General features: G+C 40.3%; 1 protein-coding gene across 8 annotated transcripts in view; it reads left to right on the forward strand.

Annotated features, from left to right (window-relative positions):
- The window catches only part of LOC140212725 (proprotein convertase subtilisin/kexin type 7-like), a 316,994-nt gene that overhangs the window by 259,991 nt on the left and 38,662 nt on the right, over positions 1 to 18,341 (forward strand). For all 8 annotated transcript variants that reach the window (XM_072283841.1, XM_072283845.1, XM_072283842.1 and 5 more), the window contains one exon: positions 5,746 to 5,902. In XM_072283841.1, the coding sequence (XP_072139942.1) occupies positions 5,746 to 5,902 (157 nt within the window). The remainder of the gene's footprint in view (positions 1 to 5,745; positions 5,903 to 18,341) is intronic.

The raw sequence follows: 18,341 nt of genomic DNA on the forward strand, positions 1-18,341 counted from the left end.
TTTTGGGCCGAGACCCTTCACCAGAACTGGAAAGGAAGGGTGAAGATGCCAGAATAAGAAGGTGGTGGGAGGGGAAGGAGTAAAAGCTGGCAGGTGAGAGGTGAGATCAAGTGAGGGGGAAGATGGATACAATTGTCGTGATTTAAGAGACCTTGCCAGCTCAAAAAACAACAATCCCTTCTCATACTTGCCTCTTGGCCTTGAAGATTATTCCACACAGGTGTCAATCCAGTTACCTTTTGAAAGCACTGATTGCTGCTATCTCATCACAAACATGAGGTTTTGCAGATGCTGGAGATCTTGAGCAACACACATAAAATGCTGGACGAACTCAGCAGGTCAGACAACATCAATGGAGAGAAATAAGCAGTTAATGTTCTTTCCTCTTAAATTCCTTCTTCTCCTGCTCTTTATCTTTTCCACCATCCCCTCACAACATCTTACTTCATCCCCCCCCCCACCTACCTGCCTTCCCCCTCACCTGGTCTCACCTATCACCTACCAGCTTGTCCTCCTCCCCCGCCCCCCAACCTTCTTATTCTGGCTTCTGCCCCCTTCCTTTCCAGTCCTGATGAAGGGTCTCGGCCTGAAATGTTCACAGTTTATTCCCCACTATAAAAGCTGTCTGACCTTCTGAGTTCCTCCACCATCTTAAGAATCGATCAATACTAGCTTGCTTCATCCTTGCACACGGTGAATTCAAGATCACAACCTCACCCTGAGTAAACACACTTTTCTTCATCATCTCCCTTGCACCTTTCACCTAATGTTTAAAACCTGCGTGCACAATTCTTGAACCATCAGGTAATGGAGCAGCCTTGGCCTATTCACTATAGCTAAAGAGTCACCCAGGCATGAAAGGGAAGCTTGGTAGGTATACATGGGTTAGAGGTGGGGGGGGGGGTGGTGTAAAGGAAATGAGAGGTGGTGTCTGGATGAGCCAGAACAATATCAATTTAAATCTCTTTTGCCTATACATGATCCACATCTTTCAATAAGATGGTGCCAGCAACCAACCCAACTAATAGAGACATCCTGTAGATAGTTCACAAAACTATTACTACTTCTCCTCCTCCTTCCTTTTTTAATTAGACTTCTACTACGAATCTGTGTGTGGTAATTTGCATTTTGATTAATCAACCATCAGTTTACTTCGCTCCTCCCCACCTCCCGGTATCAGCTATCACCATGTGTTTCTCCCCCCCCCCCCACCTTTTAAATCTACTCCTCGGCATTTTTTCCCCAGTCCTGCCAAAGGGTTTTGGCCTGAAATGTTGACTGTACTTTTTTTTCCACAGATGCTACCAGGCCTGCTGAATTCTTCTAGCATTTTGTGTGTGTTGCTTGGATTTCCAACATCTGTAGATTTTCTCTTGCTTGTGAATGCATTTTGATCATGTGTTTTTGGGATGAGTGAGCAATCTGGCGTTTTTGATGTCTGCGATGGAATTTGGGGTGGTTGAGAACGGAGTGCGCAGCCTAACGGTGGAGCATGAACACATTATCAGTTCCATTACTTGCTGTTTAAAGCGTCGAGCAAGATTAAAATCAATGAGGATGAAAGCGGGTGTTCTGTCTGTGTTTGACAGGTCACCTTCTCCTTTTCCCTCTCTCCCTCTCCCCCCTCCCCCTCTCTCCCTCTCCCTCTTTCCCGATCCCTCTCTCCCCATTCCCCCTCTCCCTCTCCCCTCTCCTTCTTCCCCCTCCCTCTCCCCCCCTCTCCCCTTTCCCTCTCCCCTTTCCCCACCCCTCTCCCCTCCCCCTCTCCCTCTCCCCTTTCTCTCTCCCCTTTCCCTCTCCCCCTTTCTCCCTCCCCCTCCTCTCCCCCTCTCCTTCTCCCCTCCCCCTCTCCCCCTCCCCTCCCCCTCTCCCCCTCCTCCTCTCCCCCTCCCCCTCTCCCCCTCTCCCCCTCTCCATCCCTCCCTCTCTCCATCCCTCTCCCTCTCCCCCTCTCATACCCACCTCTCACCCCCCCTCGTGCCCCCCATCCACCCTTCAATACCAATCGACTATGCTGTACACATGAAAGAAAACTACTGAAATCTGGAAGTCTTGTGAAAACGCATAGATCACAGCGACTACAACTGGAACATCTGTGGTGATCTGCTACTAGGAATGCACCAAGTACTGTTGTTTCATTTGTGAATCGGACATCCACGCTAAAGAATCTCTTTACATTAAAAACGATTGGCCACTCCATAAGCAGGGAACTGTAGTATGTAAGCCACTTGTAGACCCAGCAAAGGTATTTTTGCCTGCTGTTCATATAAAACTGGGGCTTATGAAAAATTTTGTGAAAGTGATGAACAAGGAAGGTGAAGGATTTCAACATTTGAGACAGATGTTTCCCAGAATAACTGATGCCAAGATTAAGGAAGGCATTTTTGTTGGTCCACAAATCAAACAGGTCATCAACGAGAGGCAATTTGAAGAACTTCTAGTGGGACCAGAGAAAATTGCATGGAAGGCATTCAAGGATGTTGTTGAAAATTTTCTTTGCAAGTACAGAGTAACAAACTACGTGCAGCTAGTTGACAACATGCTTCAAGCACACAAAATCATGAAGTGCAACATGTCACTAAAGATTCATTTTCTGCATTCCCATTTAGACACCTTCCCTGCAAATCTTGACACTGTCAGTGACAAGCATGGGGAAAGGTTTCACAAAGATATTGCCGTCATGGAGAAACAGTATCAGGGCAACTGAAATCCATCAATGCTGGCTGATTATTGTTGGACACTTAAGCAAGAAGCCTCAGACACTGAGTACAAGCAAAAATCATCAACAAAACATTTTTAGTTTAGTTGAACTATTGCAAAAAGCATCAGCACCGTTATGCAATTAAACACATTATATTCAATAAAAGTTAGTTTCTTGTTTCTCCAAGTTCCTACGTGATACAAGTAGTCTGAAATTATAGTTGTGTTCAGCTTCAAGCAGTCTATCAAAACCACAAAAGGAAAACATGTTTCTGAAAAAATTGTGGTCCAATGTATTCTGTATGTATCCTTCAAAAACAAAATTTTGAGAGTACAAGTTTTTATGTGCCTGTCAGAATAAAAGGTAAAGATAACAAGTGCAGGGAACCTTGGTTTTCAAGAGATGTTGAGACCCTGGTTGAGAGAGAAAAATAAGATGCAAACAGGAACAAATTAAGGGCTTATGAATGCAGAGAAAACTTAAGGAAATCAGGAAGGCTAAAAGAAGGCATGAATTTGCTCTAGCAGGCAAGATGAAGGAGAATCCAAAGGGATTCTACAGATATGTTAAGAGGATTGCAAGGAAAAAAATTGGTCCTCTGGAAGACCAGAATGGTAATCCTGTGTGTAGCAAAGCAAATGGGGAGATCTGAAATGAATTCTTTGCATCTGTATTTACACGGGAGATAGATACAGACTCTATAGAAGTGAGACAAAGTGGCATCAACTTCATGGACCCTCTACAGATTATAGAGAAGGAGGTGTTTGCTGTTCTGAAGCAAATCAGGGTGGATAAATCCCCAGGGCCTGACAAGGTGTTCCCTCGGACCCTATGGGAGGCAAGTGCAGAAATTGCCAGGGCCCAAGCAGAGATATTTAAATCATCCTTCGCGACAGATGAGGAACCAGAAGATTGGAGGACAGCCAATGTTGTTCCACTGTTTAAAACAGGCTCTAAACATAAACCAGGAAATTATAGGCTGGTGAGTCTGACATCAGTTGTGGGGAAGTTATTGGAAGGTGCTCTAAGGGACCGGATAGCGAAATATTTGGATAGAGATGGACTGATTAATGATAGTCAGCGTGGCTTCATGCATGGTAGGTCATGTGTGACCAGTCTTACTGAGCTTTTCGAGGAAGTTACCAGGAAAGTAGATGAAGGCAAGGCAGTGGATGTTGTCTACATGGACTTTAGTAAGGTACTTGACAAGGTACCGCATGGGAGGCTGGTCAAGAAGGTTCAGTCGCTCAGCATTCAGAATGATGTAATAAATTGGATTAGAATTTGGCTTTGTGGGAGAAGCCAGAGAGTAGTGGTAGAGGGTTTGCCTCTCTGACTGGAGGCCTGTGACCAGTGGAGTGCTGCAGGAATCAGTGCTGGGTCCATTGTTGTTTGTCATCTGTATCAATGATCTGGATGATAATATGGTTAACTGCATCAGCAAATTTGCAGATGACTCCAAGATTGTGGGTAGAGTGGACAGTAATGAAGATGATCAGAGCTTGTGGAGAGATCTGCATCAGCTGGAAAAATGGGTTGAAAAATGGCAGATGGAATTTAATGCAGACAAGTGCGAGGCTTTGCACTTTGGTAGGACCAACCAGGGTAGGTTTTACACAGTGAACGGTAGGGCACTGAGGAGTGTGGTAGAACAAAGGGATCTGGGAATTCAGGTCCATAATTCATTGAAGTGGTGTCACAGGTAGATGGGGTCATAAAGAAAGCTTTTGGCACATTGGCCTTCATAAATCACTGTATTGAGTACAGGAGATAGGATGTGATGTTAAATTTGTATTAGACATTGGTGAAGCCTAATCTGGTGTACAGTATTGTATGCAGTTTTGATCACCTACCTACAGGAAGGATGCTAACAAGGTTGAAAGAGTACAGAGAAAATTTACAAAGATGTTGCTGTGTCTGGGGGATCTGAGTTATATGGAAAGATTGAACAGATTAGGACTGTATTCTTTAGAACGTAGAATACTGTGAGGAGATTTGATAGAGGTGTACAAAATTATGAGGAGTAAATGCAAGCAGGCTTTTTCCGCTGAGATTGAGTGGGATTACAACCAGAGGTCATGGGTTTAGGGTGAAAACCTTAAAAAGGGTGAAAGTTTAAGGGGAATAGGGGAATCTTCTTCACTCAGAAGCTGGTGGGAGTGTGGAATGAGCCGCCAGCACAAGTAGTGCATGCGCACTCGATTTCAATGTTTAACAGATGTTTGGATAGGTACATGGTGCAGGTCGGTGGGAGTAGGCAGTTTAAGTGGTTTGCCATGAACTAGATGGGCCAAAGGGCCCATTTCTGTGCTGAACACCTACGCTCTGTCCGCCAGAGGAAGCAGGATTTCCCAGTGGCCACACATTTTAATTCCACGTCCCATTCCCATTCTGACATGTCTATCCATGGCCTCCCCTACTGTCAAGATGAAGCCACACTCAGGTTGGAGGAACAACACCTTATATTCTGTCTGGGTAGCCTCCAACTTGATGGCATGAACATTGACTTCCCTAACTTCCGTTAATGCCCCTCCTCCCCTTCGTACCCCATTCCTAATTTTTTTTTCTCTCTCTTTCCCTCTCACAATAACTCCTTGCCTGTTCTCCATCTTCCTCTGGTGCTCTCCTCCCCCTTTCTTTCTTCCAAGGCCTCCCATCCCATGATCCTCTCCCTTCTCCAGCCTCATATTCCTTTTGCCAATCAACTTTCCAGCTCTTAGCTCCATCCCTCCCCCTCCTGTCTTCTCCTATCATTTTGGATCTCCCCCTCCCACTTTCAAATCTCTCACTATCTCTTCTTTCCTGACGAAGGGTCTCGGCACGAAACGTTGACTGTACCTCTTCCTAGAGATGCTGTCTGGCCTGCTGTGTTCACCAGCATTTTTTGTGTGTGTTGCTTGGATTTCCAGCATCTGCAGATTTCCTCGTGTTGGCGTAAAATGGGACTGATGGGATGGCTCTTCTGGGAGGTATCATGGACCTGATGGGCTGATTGGCTTCAGGTTATCTGCAGATGTATGTAAAAAGGTCGTTGTTCTCCACAGTAACTGCCGATGACTTGCACTTGTCGGGCATGAAGACTCTGGAACACGTGGCCGTGACCGTGACCATATCACACCCAGCTCGTGGTGCCCTGGAGCTGACACTCTACTGCCCCAGTGGGATGTCGTCGCTTATTGGAGCGAAACGCCTGATGGACAGGTAAGTGGGCTGGTCGCAGAGGCTTCCTGAGCACCTCCCCAGAAATCACAGGAGGAAAGTGCTGTGGCTGAAATGGACAGGGATTGGCATACTTAGCACTGCTGGAATACCAGGAGTAAAAGGTTTATTGGCTTATTATTGTTGCAACTGAAAAGCTTGTCTTGCATACTGTTTTTACAGATCAAATCATTATGCAGCACATTGAGGTAAAGCAATAACAATGCAGAATTTAAGTGTAAAAGGCAATAAAGTGCAAAATCATAATGAGGTTCTTCTGCCTGCTGGGAGATGGGTGAAGGAGAATGTCCAGGTGTGTGGGGCTGCTTTACTGAGACGGTGAGAAGTATAGACAGAGTCCGTAGAGGGGAGACTGGTTCCTGTGAAGTGCTGAGCTCTGTCCACAACTCTCTGCAGTTTCTTGTGGTCGTGTGCGCCGCAGTTACCATACCGAGCTCTGATGCATCCAGACAGACTGTTACATTGATAAAAATTGGTCAGAGTCTGGTGGAAGTGGAAGTGTATCAAGAGTAAATTGGAGTGGGAATTTCTAAATGATTGTGGAGTGTTGCAGCTATATCTGAAGAAATTAGGGTCTTGGCCTGAAATGTTAACTTTGACCTGCTGAGTCCCTCCAGAATTTTCTGTTTGTGCACAGGATAATATTAGGGAGCAGACAAGAGTTTTATCTCCTCAGCAAAAACCACAATAGCACATTGGTGAGAGATGGATTATCAAAAAAAATGCCACTGTCGTCAGTAGCAGGGAACCTCCCTGATGTGACTAATTAGATGAAGATTTTAGCCTTTGATATGTTTAATTCTGAACAAGGTTTTGCCTTTCGGGAAACTTCCCAGCTTTCATCAACTTAATGCTGAAGTTTATTTTACTGCTCATGAAATGGTTGAGGACTGATAGGTTTCAATGTTATACCCCAGATTTGCCTTCTGTTAGATTGCTTAAAGAGTTCCAGATGTCTCTGACTGAGGAATATTCAGAATCATTGAAAACATTAACAAAAAATTAAAATTGGGTTCTCAATTGCTAACCCAAAGTTAAGAAACGTAGCAGTCCAATATTGATTGTGTTCCTAAACCTTCAGATGGCCAACATGTTTAACTTCGCCCTCCCTGCTGAGTTCCTCCAGCATCTTATGTGTATTAAAAAGTAGATCTTTGTTACATGAAGTTATATAGTCCATTGTTGGATTATTGGTGAATGAATGAAATTGCTTAACACCAGGTAAAAATTGGTTATCTGAGGGAATTTAGACCATAAATACGTAAAAACTAGGAGCCTGCTCCGCCAATCAATAAGATCTGGCTGATCTGACTGTGGACTCAGCTCCACCTACCTGCCTTTTCCCCATAAAACTTAATTGATCTGCTATGCAAAAATGTATCTGTGTCTCAAATATATTTAATCAGGTTGCCTCTACTGCTTCTTTGGGCAGAGATTTCTACAGATTCACTACTCTCTTAGAAAGGAAGTTTCTCCTCATCTCCTTCCTAAATCTTGAGGCTATGTCCCCGAGTTCTAGTCTCACCTATCAGTGGAAAAAAAACTTCCCTGCCTCTATCTTATCTATCTCTTACATAATGTTATATGCTTCTATAAGATCCCCTGTCATCCTTCAGAATTCGAGTGCATATAGTCCCAGGCAACTCATTCTCTCTTCATAGGTTTACCCCCTCATCTCTGGAATTTCTGTGTAATTGAGAAGTAATTTGCGTCAAGGTTGGAGTGAGTTTACACATTAGTCAGCTGTATTTTAGAACATAGAACAGTACAGGACAGTACAGGCCCTTCGGCCCACAATGTTGTGCCGACCTTTAAATCTACTCAAGATCAATCTAACTATTCCCTCCCACATAACCCTCCATTTTTCTTACATTCATGTGTCAATCTAAGAGTCTCTTAACTCTCTCTACTCTATGTGCCTCTGCCAATGCCCCTGGCAGTGCACCATTCTTTGTGTGAAAAAACCTACCTCTGACACCCCTCCTCTATACTTTCCTCCAGTCACCGTAAAATTATGTGCTCTCGTATTAACTATTTCCATCCAAGGTTAAAGGCACTGGTAAAAGGATCTAAGCCTCTTATCATCTATACACCTCTGTCAAATTGCCCCTCATTCTCCTTTGCTCTAAAAAGAAAAGCCATAGCTCACTCAGCCTATCCTCATAAGACATGCTCTTTGATCCAGGCAGCGTCCTGGTAAGTCTCCTCTGCACCCTCTCGAAAGCTTCCACATCCTTCCTATAATGAGGTAACAGGAACTGAACACAATACTCTAAGTGTAGTCAAACCAGAGTTTTATAGATTTGTTCAGCAATTAGCACAGCACTCAAACAGCTGGAGGCGTTCCGCAGTTAAGAGTTCACTGTCAGCGCTAGTTGTAAGGAGTCTGTATGTTCTCCCTGTGACCGCCTGGGTTTCCTCCGGGTGCTTCAGTTTCCTCCCACAATCCAAAGACATGCGAGTTAGCAGGTCCTGTGATTAGGCTAGGGTTAAACAGAGGTTGCTGGGTGGTGTAGCATGTTGAGCCAGAAGGGCCTGTTCTGTACTCTATCTCTAAATACAATAAAATAAAAACATTTCCTCGTGGAGCTTGATCTCAATCTTCTGATTAATGAAGGCCTTCTTAACCACCCTATCAATTTGCGCGGCAACTTCGGTTTTGCACATCTCCAGAGTGTAAGTACTGCTCCCAATTTCCATTTTGCATTTACATCAGATTTTACTGGGAGACCCAGTGCTGCTCTGCAGTCAGTTCCTCCTTGTCCCACATTTACCAGATTCAGATTGGTAGCACCAAACATGCCGGCTGAAGAAAATGGGCCCAGTCATTCGGGCCCTGCACAGAACTAAGACCTTGCACTGTTTAACAATCAGAATCAGGTTCATTATCACAGATTTAAAACTTAAGAAATTTGTTGATTTGTGGCAGCAGTGCAGGGCAAAGATATAAAAAAAACTATTGATTACAAAATTAAATAACTAGTGCCAAACAAAAAGAAATAACGAGTTAGTGTTTCTGTTATAATAGTTTGACATGGACTAACTGGGCTGAAGGGTCTGTTTCTGTGTCTGTGCTGAAGTTTTCTATGACTCTATGACTATGTGTTCATCGAGGTCCCATAGATAGGCCAAGATTAGTCCTGCCCGCAAACAATTGAAGTGACCTTTATCAGAGGGCTTTCAAGTCTCCAGCTTTGCCAATTGTCACATTTTTGGGACACATCTGAATGGGCTTAATTTTAGAAAGCTTCAAAAACAATAACAAGCAAGCAATTAAAATACGTTTAAATTGAAGCAAATGTGGTATCCTATCTTATTTCACCTGATGATGAATCTGAAAATTTTGATCCAGAGGTTCTTTGGAAGTCAAGAATGAGGTGTAAATCTCATAATTATAGCAGTTTTGTTTGGTGTTCGTAATAATAAAAATAATGATAACCAACTTACTGTAAGGGAGAGAGAGAGAAAGCAAAAGAGACAAGCAAGGAAAGAAAAAAACAAAGAATTTGTGGTCATCTTATATTAAAACTAATTCACTAGAGAGATAAAGCACATTCCAGTGATAAGAGGTAGCATATGAAATAGCTAGGTTTAGGTGTGACGCAGTCTGCAGAAAAACTTCTAGAAAAATACAAAATCACCTATACTACAATAACTGAAAGCTCACTGAACAATTACACAAATATAGATAATTACTGTGTATAAGATGATAAGCAAGCATAGGAAAGTTAAACTACATGAAAAATAATAATTTCACACTCTAACCCAATACTTACTTCCTCATAGATGTAAGATCCCTTTTGAAATGAGGACTCTTTGTGTCCTTCACCAGGTCTAATTTGGTGCAGGGTCTGTGAATACATTCCTCTGTGAATCCAGAACTTTCTTGCATTTACATGAGTGACTGTACAAATCCAGAACTTATACAGGGGTGCATTTGCAGCAGTGATTGCTGCCAGTTTGAGTGGAACTTCTTTCATTTATCAGGAAGGTTCACCTGCAACATGGACTCTATAGGTGCACTCAAGTGCCCGTTCCCCGAACGCCTGCCATATTCACTGGCTTCACAGGAAATGTGCATATCGATACTTCCCTTATATCCGTTTCAGAAATGATGGTTTCACTGAGATCAAGTACCAATGATACAGGCTTTGATGCTTAAGACTAGAATTACTTCCTAATATTTCCTTTCTTTCTTTTTAAATCTTTTTATTGAATAAGTACACAGAAGTTAAGCCATACAGGCACTAATACACTGTTAGAATATAATATATTACAGGAAATATTAATACAGAAAAAAATTAATACAAACAGTGCAATTTAAACATAAAATGACAAGGTAATATAATAGTATACTAATTTTTATATATATCAAACCCCAAAAAAAACCCACCGTGCAACTAAACTAAAAGCAAAGCAAAGCAATGGGCTCACTAGGAAACAAGTAGAGTTAAAGTACTTAAAATCACATCCTCAAACCCGACCTCCATTAAAAACAGTTAAAAAAAAACAAGAAGGGAATATAAATATGGACCGAGAGAAAAAAAATTACATTAAATGAAAATGTTGAATAAAAGATCTCCAGGTCTGATCAAATTTAACTGAAGAATCATAAAGATTACTTCTAATTTTCTCCAAATTTAAACATAATATCATCTGGGAAAACCAAAAAAACATAGTTGGAGCATTAGTCTCTTTCCAATGTTGTAAAATACATCTTTTCGCCATTAAAGTAAGAAATGCAATCATTCTACGGGCTGAAGGAGAAAGATTACTGGAAATTTTAGGTAATCCAAAGATAGCAGTAATAGGATGAGGAGAGATATCTATATTCAATACCTTTGAGATAATATTAATAATGTCTCTCCAAAAAGTTTCCAGAGTAGGACAGGACCAAAACATATGAGTTAAAGAGGCTATCTGCCCCTGACATCTATCACAAAAAGGATTAATATGAGAATAGAAACGAGCTAATTTTTATCTTTGGACATATGTGCTCTATGGACAACTTTAAATTGAATTAGAGAATGTTTAGCACAGATAGAGGAAGTATTGACTAGTTGTAAAATCTGCAACCAGTCATCCGCCGAGATAATAAAACCCAATTCCTGTTCCCAATCTACCCTAATCTTATCAAATGGAGCTTTCTTAAGTTTCATAATAATATTATAAATAATAGCCGTTGCACCTTTCTGACATGGATTTAGGTTAATTATAGTATCTAAAATATATGTAGGAGGGAGCATTGGAAAGGAAGAAAGTATAGTACTTAGGAAATTTCTAACTTGGAGATATCTAAAAAAACGTATTCTTGGTAAACTATATTTATTAGATAATTGTTCAAAAGACTTAGGGGAACCATCTAAAAATAAATCCAAAAACCGTGAAATACCCTTAGTCTTCCAAATTTGAAAAGCACGATCCGTGAAAGAGGGAGGAAAAAATATGTTACCTAAAATAGGGATCGCTAGCCCAAATTGGTTAAGATCAAAAAATTTTCTGAATTGAAACCAAATACGTAAGGTATATTTTACTATCGGGTTACAGACCTGCTTGTAGCGTTTCAAATCAAAAGGAAGAGAAGAACCTAAAATAGAGCCAAGTGCATAACCTTGAACAGATTGTAATTCCAATGCTACCCATTTAGGAATGGATAGTGTATCCTGGTCAAGTAACCAAAATTTCATGTGTCGAATATTAATTGCCCAATAATAGAATCTAAAGTTAAGTAATGCTAAACCTCCATCTCTCTTAGCTTTCTGTAAATGTATTTTACCCAGTCTCGGGTTTTTATTTTGCCAAATAAATGAAGAGATTTTAGAGTCAACTTTATCAAAAAAAGATTTTGGAACAAAAATCGGTAATGCCTGAAATATATATAAAAATTTTGGCAGAATAAACATCTTAACTGCATTAATACGACCGATCAAAGTTAAATATAATGGAGACCACTTAAATGAAAGTTGAGTAATATGATCAATTAAGGGTAAAAAATTAGTCTTAAATAGATCTTTATGTTTACAAGTAATTTTAATCCCAAGATATGAAAAACAATTATTAATCAGTTTAAACGGAAGGTTATGATACAAGGGAAGTTGCTTATTAATCGGGAAAAGTTCACTCTTACTGAGATTTAACTTGTAACCGGAAAAGAGACTAAATTGTGCTAATAAATCTAAAGCAGCAACGATAGATTTTTGAGGATTAGAAATATATAAAAGTAAGTCATCAGCATAAAGTGATACTTTATGAGACTTTAAACCACGAGTTATCCCAATAATATTTGGAGATTCTCGAATGGCAATTGCAAGAGGTTCTAATGCAATATCAAATAATAAAGGACTAAGAGGACAGCCTTGTCTAGTACCTCGAGAAAGAGGGAAAAAGGGTGAACTTAAAGAGTTAGTACGAACTGAGGCCATAGGAGGATAATATAACAATTTAATCCAGGATATAAATTTCGAGCTAAAGTTAAACATTTCGAGCACCTTAAATAAGTAAGGCCATTCTACTCTGTCAAAGGCTTTTTCAGCATCTAAAGAAATAACACACTCAGGAACATTTTGTGAAGGAATATAAACAATATTTAAGAGTGTGCAGATGTTATAGAAAGAGTAACGTCCTTTAATAAAACCCATTTGGTCTTCCGAAATAATATAAGGAAGTGCTTTTTCTCATCTGTTTGCTAATAATCTAGAAAAAATTTTAGAATCAATATTTAATAAAGATATTGGTCTATAAGATGCACATTGAGCAGGATCTTTATCCTTCTTTAATATTATAGAAATTGACGCTCTATAGAAGAATTCGGGAAGTTTACCAAGTTTTAATGAAGCCTCCAGAACCCTAAAAAACCAAGGGATTACTGAAGGTGCAAAAAATTTATAAAATTCCGCGGTAAACCCATCAGGGCCAGGAGCTTTCCCCAGGTTCATAGAAAAGATAACATTCTTAATCTCATCAGTGGTAATGGGAGTATCTAGCATACAGGATATATCCTGTGAAATCTTAGGGAAATCTAGGTTATCTAAAAAGTCATTCATATATTTAGAGTCTCGTAAGGACTCTGATTGATATAAGGAGGAATAAAAATCAAAAAAGGCTTGATTAATCTCAGTATGATCAAGTATCAGTTGATCATTTTGATTATAAATCTGATTAATTTGAAATTTAGTATAATTAGTCTTCAACTGATTAGCCAACAGTTTACCAACTTTGTCACTATGTACATAAAATTCACTTCTTGTTTTCTTTAATTGATTTACAATCGAGGACGAAAGTAATAAACTGTGTTCCATTTGAAGTTCAGTTCTTTGTTTATACAACTCCTCAGAGGGAGCTGTAACATATTTCTTATCAATTTCCTTAATCTTGTTCACAATTACCAGCTCCTCCTGCTTCAGCTTCTTCCTCAAAGCAGCAGAATACGAGATAATCTGACCACGAATATAAGCTTTAAAAGTATCCCAAAGGATGGTCATAGAAATATCTTCTGTATAGTTGATTGTAAAAAAAAGATCGATCTGTTCATTCATAAAGTTAACAAAATCCAAGTCCTGAAGCAACAGCGAATTGAAACGCCATTGTCTATTATTTTGTGTATTGGCCTGAATTTTAATAGAAAGCTTAAGTGGAGCATGATCCGAAATGGTTATAGAGTCATATTCACATTTAACCACTGAAGAAATAAGACGAGAGTCAATAAAAAAAATAATCAATTCTTGAATAGGAATGGTGAACATGTGAAAAAAAAGAAAAATCTTTTTCCTGAGGATGCAAAAAACGCCAAATGTCCGTCGACCCAGAATCAGAGAGGAATGAGTTAATCAAAGTTGCAGATTTATTGGGTAAGGTCCGTAAAGGAGCCGAACGGTCCAAAACCGGAGATAAACAAGTATTAAGATCTCCGCCCCAGATCAGTGAAAACTCATTCAAATTCGGGAACAGATTAAATAGTGATTTATAAAATTCCGGACAGTCCATATTGGGAGCATAAATGTTAACCAAAACTACCTTTTTATTAAAGAGTAGACCACTAACCAATAAAAATCTACCATTCGGATCAGAAATAATATGATGTTGTACAAAAGTAACTGAGGGGTCTATAAAAATAGAGACACCTTGAATCTTAGCGTTGGAGTTCGAATGAAACTGTTGATCCTTCCAAAATTTAAAAAACGTAGTCTGTCGCCCCTCCGCACATGGGTCTCTTGTAAAAATAGAACATGTGCTTTAAGTCTCCAGAATACTTTAAAAACATTTTTCCTTTAATTGGATGATTAAGACCGTTAGTATTCCAAGAGACAAAATTAATAATAGACTCCATAAACCCTAAAGTCAACCCACAAAAAAGAGGATTGACAATAGGTTTGACCCACGTACCCGGAAAGGGAACAGAACAAACAAGAGATAACAGGAAGGAGAACGCAACCAATGCTTCAGTAATGTAAATAGCCCAAGAAGAAAAAAACTAGAAAGTGAAGCCCCTCCCACCACCCCCAACCCCATGACCACAAAGCTAAATCTAAAGCAGACCAGCCAGAAAGAAGCAAGCACTAAGACTACCCCCATGACTTCCAATAGACGCTCACTAAAAAAAAGTGTAAATATAAAAAAATCAGCTAAAGTTATAAAACAGTAAAGGAATAAAAAAAAGACCAATTAAGACAAACACGATATAATACAAAGAAAAAGCCAGTAAATATAAAGAAAACCGTAACCAACAACAGACCCTATGATTAAACAAAAAAAAAGAAATGAGATAATTAACATCGACTAGTTAGGAAAAACTACAAAAAGTACATTTGAAAACTACAAAGTTTAAGGCCTCAAAGGAAATACGTGAAATGATGCTGAGGGAATAACCACCCAGAGTCCCCAGGGAAAAAGAAAGGAATGACGCAGTTGAGAAAAAGTTTGGCAAGCATATTAATTAACCAAAACTAAACTTTTCTGCCCATATAAAGCAAAAAAAAATTTAAACCCAACAGATTAACAGCCTCCGATCAAACGGAGATAATTAAAAATTATGATTAAGATGTTGAAGGTGAAAATTGATCCAGGTAACTCTGGGCATCCTATGGAGAATCAAAAAAACGGGGAGCCCCATCAGGCATGTGAATCTTTAAACGCGCTGGGTAAAGCAGCACTGGTTTTAAATCTATCTTGTAGAGTTCCGACATCACAGATCTGTAACGAACACATTGATCCCGAATCTGTTTACTGAAGTCTTCCACGAACCGAAAATGAAGATCCGAAAAATCAATGTAACCTTTAGGTCGAGCGAATCGAAGCAATTTCTCCTTGTCTTGAAAGTAATGAAATTGTACAATAACATGTCGAGGTTTATCTGACTTAGACGAATATGATGGAACTCTGTGAGCCCGATCCAATAAAGGTGGTTGGTCAGGAAATACGGTAGGAAATGTATCTTTTAAAAGTTGAGAAAAAAACTTTATAGGGTTGTCAGATTCAGCAGCTTCACGAATACCAATAATTCGAATATTCTGCCGTCGCATTCTAAGTCAGAGTTTTTAAAAGTCAGAAAGTCAAGTTTTTTCTTCATTGCAGTAATTGTTTCTTCAATTTTCCCCAACTTGAGTTCATTTTGTTGCGTGGATTTTTGAAGATTAAATATAACAGACTGATGTTCTGTGATAGATGTTTGCATTTTATCGATTGCATCGGCAATTTTCTGGAGATTAATTGAAATTTCCGCACGAATCAGCTGCGTTATAGAGGTTGAAATTTCCGTTTGAATTAGATCCGATATAGCTTTCAAAGTTAACGGTGGTTCAGTCGGAGGAAGATCGGTACCTTTCAGTCTAACCGGAGGTTTGCTGTCTTTCCCATTTTTCCCGTTCTTAGACATAGCAGACCGTAAGAGCATCCGAATATCAAAAAACACAATTTGTTTCAAAGTATTATAAAAATCGATGCCTTAATGGTTAGCTTAATATAGCTGATCATAGAAAAAAAACTCAGAGGTAATGGAGCGAGTCAAGAACACGACTTCACTCCATGAGCTCTACCGGAAGTCCACTTCCTAATATTTCCAGCAGATTATTATGTAGATCCATTTACAATATTCATTAATGTCATCTGGCAGCAATATAGGTTTTCAATACTGTATGTAGAGAGGGTTTCATTTGAATAGTTGAGATCAGGTTCATGCATGGTTGAATGTTTGTAGGATTTTCATTAGTTTACTCTTTGAATTTTTAGAAATATGTTGGTTTAATTGAATTAGTTTTAATAAATTTTCTGGCAGGATATCAAGTTTGGGGGAGGACGTTGTCTAACTTTTTTTTCCCCTGAGGTAATACTACTTCTGTTAAATGTACACACACACAGACATTCACTACCAATATATCCAGCATGATCCTGTCATCATGGGGGGAGGTGGGGTGGGGAACAACATCTTGCTTCAAAGCTCTGAAACACAATCTTTAAACCTTGTGTGGTAAACCCAAACACAGGTTGAAATGAAGACTGTCTGCCTTGTTTTTCATTTCGCATGATTAGTATTGTCATCAATGTACTGATAATAGGATTGCACTTGCTTGGCATTTAGTAGGGAAAGATTATCTAATTCTACTTCTGCAGCTGCTGGTTTTAACAGATAAGCCGAGAGAAATGAGCTGTTGCTGTGTGTGCTACCCTTGTACAAAATTTCTTCAAGGCAGAAGAGAAGTATTAAATGGATGAAGTGCAGCAGGCCAGTGAATTTTTCCCGTGAAGGCGCCTTATCTAAGAAAGGATGCACTGGCATTAGAGAGGGTCCAGAGGAGATGATCCCAGGAATGAAATGCTTAACATATACAGAGCATTTGTTGGCTTTGGGCCTGTATTCGCCTGAATTTAGAGGAATGATGGAGAGGATCTCATTGAAAACTTTTGAATATCGAAAGGCCTAGATAGAGTGAATGTGGAGAGCAACACACACAAAATGCTGGAGGAACTCAGCAGACCAGGCAGCATCTATGGGAAAAAGTAAACAATCAACGTTTCGGGCTAAGACTCTTCGTCAGGGCTGGAGAAAAGGATAAGAAGCCAGAGTAAGAAGGTGGGGGGAGTGGAGGAAGAACCACAAGATGAGAGGTGAAACCAGGGTGGGGGGGGAGGATGAAGTAAGGAAATGAGAAGTCGATTGGTGAAGGAGATAAGGTGAGAGAGGAAAGAGGGGTTGGAGAATGGTGAAGGGGCCGGCATTACTGTAAGTTTGAGAGATTGATGTTCATGCAATCAGGTTGGAGGCTGCCCAGATGGAATACAGGGTGTTGCTCCTCCAACCTGAGTGTGGCCTCACCATGACAGTAGAGGAGGCCATGGATTGACGTATCAGAATGAACATCGATTTCTGGTGAAGGGTCTCGGCTTGAAACATCAACTGTTTACTCTTTTGCATCGATGCTGCCTGACCTACTGAGCTCCCCCAGCATTTGGTGTGTTCCTTAGATTTCCAACATCTGCAGATTTTCTTGTGTTTGTACTTCAAACTCATCTCCATGGTCAGAAGCCTTTGGACCAGGCAGCATGTTCCATGGGTGACATATGGCCATTAGCTGTATCCAGCGGACGTAATACTTTCTTTCATTGGTGGTGGGGGTGGGGGAAGGCGAGGGGAAGCAAGATAAATCTGGTTTTGACATTACAATCATGTTGGCAGTGAAGCAACTAATCTCATTCTAATTCAAATATGAAAAAAAGAACCAGGTAATTACTGCTGTGCTTGAACCGACCAAAAGCCCAGTCCCTGGGCAGAAATGGAAACCAGCTGTAGCTATTCTCTGCCTGAAAGCAGCTCATTGCGGTAAGGTAAGAATTAATAAGCCACAGTTTACTGACAGTGGATAGAGTGTCCTGTCTGGAACAGACAACATTTCTCCTGACTGACGCACACTGCAGGAACTAATTGCACCAGAGGCATACAGAATGTACAGGCCTGACTTACGATATTTAGACATTTTTTGCTGGAGCTTTTTTACCTCATGTACACAACGCAGTACTGAGCTATTGGCCACACAGAGGCTTCTTTTAACAGCTGTATCTCAAATTACGTTCATCTACTTGCACATCAATCATTTTCCTGTCATTTAGGCCTAATTCTTGTCAATATTGTCTACCTCCCCACCACTGAGTACACCTACAAGGAGTGTTGCCACAGGAAAGCAGCATCCATCATCAGGAACCCCCACCATCCGGACCACGCTGTTTTCTCACTGCTGCCATCAGGAAGGAGGTACAAGAGCCTCATGTTCCACCCCACCAGGTTCAGCAAGAGTTATTACCCCTCAACCATCAGGCTCCTGAACTGGTATGGATAATTCCACTCACCTCAACACTGAACTGGTTCCACAAACTATAGACGCACTTTCAAGGACTCTACAACTCATGTTCTCAGAATTACTTAATTATTATT

This window comes from Mobula birostris, chromosome 20, assembly GCF_030028105.1.
Source record: "Mobula birostris isolate sMobBir1 chromosome 20, sMobBir1.hap1, whole genome shotgun sequence".
In the NCBI taxonomy this organism is placed as follows: Eukaryota; Metazoa; Chordata; class Chondrichthyes; order Myliobatiformes; family Myliobatidae; genus Mobula; species Mobula birostris.